Source organism: Lutjanus erythropterus, chromosome 7, assembly GCF_056507025.1.
Source record: "Lutjanus erythropterus isolate fLutEry1 chromosome 7, fLutEry1.hap2, whole genome shotgun sequence".
Classification (NCBI taxonomy): Eukaryota; Metazoa; Chordata; class Actinopteri; order Lutjaniformes; family Lutjanidae; genus Lutjanus; species Lutjanus erythropterus.
Genome location: NC_139323.1, coordinates 30028595 through 30038759, shown reverse-complemented (window position 1 = coordinate 30038759; position 10165 = coordinate 30028595). Strand labels below are relative to the sequence as shown.

At 39.5% G+C, this 10165-nt stretch overlaps 1 protein-coding gene across 1 annotated transcript; it reads left to right on the top strand.

The window, feature by feature from the left end:
* The first annotated feature begins 7703 nt into the window (after positions 1–7703).
* Positions 7704–9892, top strand: foxc1b (forkhead box C1b). The gene has a single exon (XM_084723498.1). The coding sequence runs from the start codon at positions 8032–8034 to the stop codon at positions 9430–9432; it is 1401 nt and encodes a 466-aa protein (XP_084579624.1). The 5' UTR covers positions 7704–8031; the 3' UTR covers positions 9433–9892.
* The last annotated feature ends 273 nt before the right edge of the window (positions 9893–10165 follow it).

Below are 10165 nucleotides of genomic sequence, written 5' to 3'. Positions count from 1 at the left end.
ACAAAGAGACACAAAACTATGCATAACAACTATTAAAATATCCAAAATGCACAACTACAAAGAGACAAAATGATTGCAAAGAGAAGAAACAACTACAAAAGAGGCAAAGACACAAAAAGACAACCACAAAGATACACAAAATGATCACAAAGAGATGTAAAGTACCACAAAAAGAATTGAAATATCCACAAAAAGACACAAAATGACCATAAGGAGAAAAAAAATGCATCAAAAAGAGACACAAAACTACAGAAAGATGGGTGACAACTAAAATACGCAAAATGCAAAGAGGCAAAATTATCACCAAGAGATGTAAATTACTAAAAAAAAAAAAGAGGCAACACATCCACGAAAATATACAAAACCACCAAAAGTAGAGAAAAGGGACAAAGAGAGACAAAATTACTACAAATAGAAGCGAAACTGATGGATTGAAACAGCAGGATGCTGATGTTCAACCTACAAAAGGAACCTTGACACTGTAGATGACTTGATTCTGCTGATGAGGCTGGAAGCTGAGGGCTTTAGTGAGTCAGTGGTCTCATGATTTGGTTCTGTATTCTGTATTTTAAAGACAGAATACAAAAGGTGGATGTTAATGGATTTACTTTACAATCCCGAAACACTGGAGTGTGGAGTTACTCAGGGAGGCGAGTTGGGGTCTCTTTCTCCAGCAGTATGTACATGATTTAAATTCAGCATGTTGTTGTGATCTTTTTTCTCTTTGCAGATGATTCTGCCTTATTTAAGTCACACAAAGATAAAAGCGTGATTGAAAAAAAACAACTAAACTCAATAATAAGATGTCCCTGAAGCTTGGCAGCCAGAGTCCATTCTTTTTTTGGTTATAGGTGTAATTTAAAGAAATCTGATGGCTTTAAAATCATGATCGAGGGGACGACAATAGTAGAGAAACCCACAGTTAATTACTTTGGATTTATCTGGAGAGGACGTGGGTGTGAATGTGCCTGCAAAGGTAAACCACATGATGTGTGTTTTGGCCTAAGGTATCAACATTTCTTCACGACTTTGAAAGCATTGGCTGGTGCTTGAGTTCAGTGTCATGTGACTATGCGCGTCTTGCCGTGCTCGTCAGAATAGCTCTGAGGCGTCCAGCTGCCACCCACCAGGATCTCTCTCATTCTGAGAGTTAACTGTCTCAAAGAACAGGACAGGGTGGGACAGATTAAACTGTGGACCGTTCAGAAAAATGTCTGGGTGGACGTGTCTAAACATCTAACTGATGATTTGTGTTGGGTTGGGGACATGCACAGTTGGGCCACTAGGTGGAGCTCAACTGACTTTGTACTCTACAGATTTAATACACTTACTGGCAAAACGATATTTTTCATACTCAGCAGCTGTTTTATGGAGTAAACAGTGGTGGAAAGAGTACTGGAAATCTGTACTCAAGTATAAGTACTGTTACATTGTTAAAATATTACTCAATTACAAGTAAAAGTGCTGCTGTTAGAAATATACTTAAGTTAAAGTGCAAAAACTACTCAGAGTATTAGTTACTTTTTAACCACTGATGTCACGTCACATCTCCAAACTAGGGTTGCAAATTTTGTGTTTTTCTGAACCAGTAGTTGAAAATGATAACAACTGATTAATCATTAATAACCTATAAGATACAAAACATGTTTTTGTCCTCGTTTCAGTTTTTTTCTGTCATTTTTTTCCTCATTTTAAGACCAAGTTTAATTTCCTTATTCAACACACAGATCTGACAAACAAAACAATATCAAAATATAATAGAAATATCCTTGCATATATTTTTAAATGGTTAATACTTAACAGCGATTAGATGATTAATGACTAATCATTACCATCCTTACTCCAAATGTGTGCCACAGCGCTTTGTTTAGTTTTTTGCTCATATATCCTGGTTTTGTGATTAGATCATCTTATTGGCAACTAAAACGCAGACAAAAGTACAGACTTGAAAATCTACTTATGAAAGTACAAGTACCCCAAACAACTACTTAATTACAGTAATTTGAGTATTTGTAATTAGTTACTTCCACCCCTGGGAATATAATACCTACATTTATGAAGAAATTAGATGTAGAGAGGATTATAATCTCCTGTAAGGACCGATCAGATTAAATGATTATACTGAGATGTGTTGTGGCAGGATCCACACGTTTTGAGTATTTATTGACTGATGTATTTTTTTCATCTTCCTTTGTGTTGTATATATAATGTCTGTGTTATTGTATTTAATGTGCTTTTGATTGTATGAGCTGTACGTTTGTTACGTGCTGTGTACCCCCTCCCACCAAGGACCACAGTGGAAATAATCACACAAGCTTTCTTGATCATTTTTAAGAAACAGCACATGGAAATTGTATCCAGTGTATTTTTTAAAATTGTCAAATAAAATCAATCAGTCCACACAAAACAACCAGAAAGAGACACAGAAACATGCATAATAACTACAATAACACACAAAAAGATGCAAAACGACCACAAACTCTGTGTCCTGCTCCTCTGTAAAATAAATTGTTTTATTCTAGCGTCAGGGCCGCCTTACAATCTGAAGTTGACTGAATTTGAAAAGACAAGTTTTGATGGAATTTTGTAACAATTGAAAACAAATAAACTTTTTTCTCGCCAAATAAACTTGATATTAATTAAGTTGTACTTGAGAAAACATGTTCAATAAGCACAGAATATTAATTTCCAAACAAATTCGGTTTCCTCTTACAGTGGTACTTTCCCTCAGTTTGAGGAATCGGTTCTTCATTTTACACAAAGAACTTCCAGCTGCAGCTGCTCCTGTTGGAGATACTTTGTTCCAGAACTGGATCAAAGAAAATATGTGAAAATGTTCCCAGTGAACTGATTAAATCTTCAGTAACAGACTGAATTTAATACTAACCTTCATCGTGGTTTGCTGATTTTTCCTTATTGTGAAAGAAACCAAGACTTAAACTGTAAAAGTGATCTCATTCAAGTTTTCACATTATTCTGACTCAGAAATAAGACTTTGCCACTTCCAACTAACAAGAACTTGTCTGGACAACAAATCCTCTCTGTTGTTGTTCTTACAAGAATCTTTAATCTTCTTGATTTTTCTTGAGTCTCAGCATGTGGGCAAGTTTTTATGTCACTGAATAGAGAATTGTAAATTTACTCAACAAGAATGTCTGTGTTTGTTGATGGAAGAAATACATCACAATGAGGCAAGAGTTTCATTGATTGACTCATCATTAGGTGAACAAAAGAAAAAAAAAAATCCAAGTTACCAGAACTCTTGTCTAAACTTGTAAACATTAGTAAAGTCAACAACAGTAGACAAAAGTTGAGAAAATTAAAAAATCTACTGCATCATGTTGCCTTGATATTTTGTGTTTTCTTTTTATCAGTGTATCTTAATGTGTAGCATGTTTCCATCATGTTTGTCAAGTCTGCTACTCTGCCAATCATTTCTTCGGAAATTTGATTTAATAACCTGATTGGATTCTGTAAAAGATAAAGACTTACATATTTAATTTCAGGTAAAGAGAAAAGTTGAGTTGATTCCACTGAATGCCTGCATGTTTTTTTTTACAGTGAAAGATGATGGGGTATGTGGGTAAAACTTTATTTAGATTGTCCTCCTACAGGGGCTCATTGTCTCATTATACATCCATGCTTTTGATGCTGATACCTCTGTAATTTTACTTAAGTGACATTTTGAATTTTACTTGTAGCAGAGTATTTCTACACTGCACTTCTTCCACCATTGATAAGAACTCACTATCAACATGCATCCATCGTGCACTTTTTAATACTGGCCAACAGGGGGCAGGAGTGTGTCGTACATTGACAGAAAAATTATCACAGTGTAGAGCAAACTTCAACTGAAATTCTGTTTAGATTGCTCTTAACCACTGATTTATGCCAGACAGTGAAATTTAGTCTTTTAATATTTATATATAACGGCTCTTTTTGGTATTCTTGGTCCAAAATATTATCTCCGGATGTAGCTGGATTTTATTGGGATCTCATTGGTGAAAGATGGAGGATGCTGCAGATAAAAGCGTGTTTATACTTTGAAAAATAAAAAAAACTCTTGTAACAAATGTCTAATCAATGGCGAATTAATGGAATAAAGCCTATAGTTTATTTAAAGTTGAACAAATATTTTATCAGCCAGTGTTTTGTTTCATGCTTCCACCTGTGTGCTGCTGCTGCTGCCTGCAGGCCCGTCAGGTTTCCTCCTCCACACACCGACAGATGCTGCGGGGAGCTGAGGGCGACCCTCGCTGCAGTCAGCAGGGGTCACTGGTCAGTCACGGCCGCTGCTGCAGAGGACTCAACCCCCTCCAACCCCCTCCAACCCCCCCGTCCTCCCCGGTCTGGACCTCACAGGTGACACAGTCCTCCGCTCTGCTGCGTTTGCTGCCTGACGACACATGCAAATCACAGAACAAAGAGCCAAATGAAAACACACAAGTGAGAAATGAACTCCTCTCACACATTATCACAGATTGAGAGGTTTTTTTTCTCTCTTTTGTTGTAAGTTAAATGGAAATTATGCAAATTCTGAAAATGTGTCAGTCAGCTGGGTTCCCAAGATAAAGATAAGATGATATGCTTATTTTGCATTTTAATCCTTATTGATTACACGGGTTCATTAATACCAATTAACTGCATGTTTTTCCAAATAGGATGTTAAAGGTGCTACAAGGAGATTTTAACTAATTATACGATAATACCAAGGCCTCCGTATGATCTACAGAAGCAAACAAGTCCATCAGCATGAAGACTGTCTGTTTCTATTAATTATTCTTAATGCCACCGGGTCGGATTCTCTTTGAAATCAGATGAATGGTATATAAGTTTAAAAAAAGAAGCATGAGATTTTCATTTAGATATTTTTTTTTTCATGTTATATTTGGTGGTGGAAAAAAACGACCGCTTTGTGCACAGGGGCCTCCAGAATCAATAAAATATGAGAGCTCCTAGTAGTAGCTTTAAGTTAGAGGGCAAAGTTTGAGTTCAAAGTCTCCGAAAAACGCAGAGTCAAGTCTTATTTTAACCGCACAGCTTTATGAGAATTAGACTCTGACTGTCTTTAGTTCTGTCAATAAATAGATTATATATTTTCGTTTTGGACTGACCTAGATTTAAGGAATATCCAGGTGAATTTATTAAATTACTTACGTTTAGTTTAATCCAAAAACTTAAAAGAGAGATTAAACTATTCTATATAAATAGTCTTCTGTTGAAGTTGCAACACATTTAGAAAATCCTATATTATTTGCAGCCCTTTAATAAACTATATGTCCTTTTAATTTGATGTGACAGCAGATAAACGAGCCTATATGATTAAACAGAACAACTTCGGCTTTGGTTGCCTTGTTTCCAATAAATCCACTATAATCCACATGCAGGACTGCTTTGACACGTTTAAAATGATTCTATTTAAACACTCAGTTTCTAACAAAGAGCATCTCCTTTTCTGATACTTTTTTAGACATAACAAATGATGTTTTTCTCAACAAACGTTATCTCTAAAATTTGCTAAATTTGTTGAATATAAAATATGTGAGGACAAATGTTTATCTTGTGTTGTTATCACTGAAAAATGTCTAATAGTACAGTAATAAACGGTGTTGTAATAGTGGTGGGATAAAAATGTGACAGATAACGCGATTTTATTTTTATTTATTTTTATTTTTTTTATTTTGCTGGGTATGATATATGATATATATATATGATAACCATGTGATGAAAATGTTAAGGTGTTATTAGTATATGTGAGGGATGGTATACTTACTTAGTAAAGACTATCTGATATGTGAATAGCAGCTACATGTTCAGTAATAGTTACCTTGGCTGTTTCTAGGAGGGATAATTATTCTTAAGCCTATGGCACAAAATAATATCTCAACATTTTTGGGCTATATTCAATATATATCTTGATACACACATTTTCTTTAACATAAATTCGCAAATAATGCAAGCATATGATGCTCTTATATAATATGGTGCATTGCTGCTCAAATGTATCTGTGGGCAATATTAAATATAAAAATATTTTTGATCAAAAATACCACTATATTGTGACTATTGGTGCTTTCAAGTTATTAACACAATGAGATTTTTGATAAATAATAATCAGTTCTGTGGATAGAACAGTCTGATAAGTTCAGAAAATTAAATCACTTTACTGTAATGAAGCCTTTAAAACAATATACAAAATCTAAGATGATATCTTGTGTCATATCACAGTATTGATAAGATATTGATATCTTGCGCATCCCTAATGCACAATACTGTTAGAGTGATACGTGAGTGAACAATGTGCAATATGATAGGTGAAGTCAAAGCTTACTTTGTGAATATTTTTATGATTTTATGTGTTTTCTTCTTCTTCTTCTTTTCTGCTTAATCTCTGTTTCTTTTTGGGTTGGCGTTATTGTTTTATGTTCTGGGTTTCTTTTCTGTTTCTTAGTTCTTATTTTAAAAGGCAATATAAAGTCAATTACAAAAAAGAGATCTATTTATCTCAATAATATTAATAATATTAAAATGCAAAACTATAAGTGATAAAGCAGGAAAAAGTTCTCTTGATGACAAACCTCCAACAAAACAATTAAACAAAAAATAAACAGAGATTTTAGGACATTAATCTTGATATTTTAATGCAAATTTTCCCAGTTTGATAATAGAATTCGATTGTAGAAAATTAATTTATATATTCTATAACCCTTAATGAACTGCTTTACTCCTTTAATCGGCTTCCTTTTTGTGTGTTTTCAAACGATTATTTCCATCAGGCTGAAAACACACTTGTGTTGTGTTTAGCTTTGCAATCAACACAACGAAACGTAACTTTCCAGCGACCGTTGGGGGAAAACTTTGATGGCTCTGTTTACACCCGTTCGGTGTGAATGACATTTGGAGGTCTTCATCTTTTAAAAAAAAAAAAAAAAAGGAAAAAAGAAAAAGGGAAAAGCCACCTCCTCACCTCGGCGCTCTCAGCAGCCGCTCGCACCCGGGGGACCCTTTTCTCACCCATCTCGACCAAATGATCTTCATTTAACCTTTAATTACTTTCCACACACCGCCCACCGGCGCTGTCGGAGAGCAGGATTGAGGCATCCACACTCTTTCATGTCCGTCTGTTTATTCAGAGGCTCAGCCGCAGCTGATAGAGAAGTTCTCACACACTGCTGCGGCCTGATTGGTGTTCGCTCATTTTGTATTCCTAATGGTGATACCTTCGGTCTAATTGGAGGTTTACGCATACATAAATATTTTAATAACTGGTGTGAACCGTTAATTATGAGAAGACCTATCACTTGGACAGATTCATCAGTTGATGTCCTTTATAGTATTTAGTAAATTTGAGAGCTATATTTTGGACTTTTCCCACTTTTACGCACAGTTCTGATATTTCGAAGAGTACGCCAATTTGTTCAGCCATAGTCCGTAACCCCACAATAAAGTCACTTTTTCGTTTTCAAATCAGACTCTGAGAACTGAGAAGATGTTTTATAGCTCACTATATGATAAAGTAATAAAATAATAATAATAAATGTCTCGCAATTTTCGCCATTAAGTTAATTTTTCATCATTTTGGGCACACCCTTAACAACATTTTAATAACTCCATGTCTGAGCTGAGGACAGAGGAGGAGGAGGAGGAGGAGGTGAAGGAGGAGGAGTGAGGTGTAGTAAGTTTTGTCGCCATGCAGCTTTCCACAGGTTCATTTCGTCCTCCAATTGGATGATGGAGCACACATTCGGGGAGGAGCAGCCCGAGCAGCCAAAAGGGAGGAAAAAATGTTACGGGTAAAAAAAAGTTTCTTGCTGTGAAGACTCGTGCTCCTCCAGCCGTACTTTTAGCCTCCTCAGACTCCCAAATGTTCACTGCGGCAGTGTGCGCTCTCTCCGGTTCACCGTGGCGAGCTGTGGCTTAAAAACAGGACTTCCACAGAGAAGAGGAGCAGGAACAGAATCGGAGCACACGCCGAAGTTGTGAGACTTTCTGGGGGGAAGCAGTGTGGGGAGGTTTTACGCATTGCGCAGGATGCAGGCGCGCTACTCCGTCTCCAGCCCCAACTCTTTGGGAGTTGTACCGTACATCAGCAGCGAGCAGAGCTACTACCGGGCCAGCGGGGGATACACCGGGATGCCTGCGCCCATGAGCATGTACTCCCATTCGGCCCACGACCAGTACCCGCCCAGTATGGCCCGGGCGTACGGACCGTACACCCCGCAGCACCAGCCAAAGGACATGGTGAAGCCGCCATACAGCTACATCGCGCTCATCACCATGGCGATCCAGAACTCGCCGGAGAAGAAGATCACCCTGAACGGGATTTATCAGTTCATCATGGAGCGCTTCCCCTTCTACCGGGACAACAAGCAGGGCTGGCAGAACAGCATCAGGCACAACCTGTCGCTCAACGAGTGCTTCGTCAAAGTGCCCCGGGACGATAAGAAGCCCGGGAAGGGCAGCTACTGGACCCTGGACCCGGACTCCTACAACATGTTTGAGAACGGCAGCTTCCTACGGCGCCGTAGGAGGTTCAAAAAGAAGGACGTGCAGAGGGAGAAAGATGATCGGGAACGGCAGGGTAAGGACCCCTCTGCCCGCACCCCGGGCCGGGAGCAGGACCCGGCCGTGCAGGGCTCCCAGCCGGTGCGGATCCAGGATATAAAGACGGAGAACGGGACCTCAACGCCGCCGCAGGCCGCCTCCCCGTCCCTGAGCACCGTCCCCAAGATCGAGAGCCCAGACAGCAGCAGCAGCATGTCATCAGGCAGCCCGCACAGCGTGCCCTCCACCCGCTCACTCAGCATGGACGGAGCCGAGCAGCACCACCACGGCCAGGCCCCGGCGCAGGGCTTCAGCGTGGACAACATCATGACCACCCTGCGGGGGTCTCCGCAGGCCGAGCTGTCCCCGCCGCTCGTCGCCTCCTCTCGGACAGGTATCACCCACTCACTGTCGCTCAACTACTCCCCCAACCAGACGCCCGCGTACAGCTCCACGACCTGCAGCCAGAACTCCAGCGCGACCTATCACTGTAACATGCAAGCCATGAGCCTGTACGCGGGGGACAGGTCCTCCGGGGGCCACCTGGCGCCCTCCACCACGGTGGAGGAGGCTCTGCCCGACTATTGCATCACCACGACCACCGCGTCCCCGCTCGGACACACCAACCTGAGCCAGGCGGGTCAGGACGGCCACCACGCGCACCAGGGCCGGCTCGCGTCCTGGTACGGGGACCTGAGCCACCTGAGCCCGGGATACCCGGCGCAGCAGCAGAACTTCCACTCGGTGCGGGAGATGTTTGAGTCCCAGCGGATCGGGCTGAACGGCTCCCCGGTGAACGGGAATAATAGCTGTCAGATGGCGTTCCCCTCCGGCCAGTCCATCTACCGCACCTCAGGAGCTTTTGTTTATGACTGCAGCAAGTTCTGAGAGCCAAGTGTGTCTTTAAATTAATAACTTTAATATATGTTTTCTATATTTTTTGTACTTTTGGTCTTTTATTCACACTCCGAATGGACATAAGAGATTCAGAGACTCTTTCTTGTCGAGGCGTGTGTAACACCAAAAACACGTAAGTTTTCTTCCCTCTCACTTTGAGAATTGTTTATAAAGATGGCTCAAATAAATACCAGCGTTTATGACTCTAGACTGTAAATTATAGCCTAATATAGTAATTTATTTTTTAGGAAAAGGGAGTGGATGGATATTGAGGACCAAACACTTAAAGTTTTCTCTTATTGCTGCCTTTATTTGTCCCAGTTCTTGTATAGAAATAGAGGGGGGACTTTGTAGTCTATTCTGACTTATTTTATTCATTTTGTCTTATTTGTTAAAAAACTATTTTGAAGGCATTACATTTTGTTTGTTTAATAAAGTGCCGTCTATTTGATTTTAACTTACTGGAGTGATTTATTAGCAGTGGTAATGCTAATGACGGGAGTATTTTCAAATTAAGAGGTAGAGAGGCAGGTTAAAATGTGTGTAGGGGTGTAAAATATTTCACATTATCTTTAAGTTGCTAAATGCTCTAAAAAGGAAGAGAAAGACTTTTTTTTAATATACACAAGGAGTGAGTAGTGTGGTGTTAATGGCGTTATTAAGCACGCATTGAGTGTCTCTGTAAATCCACATAATTGGGATTTTCTGACTTCTTAAATTCAAA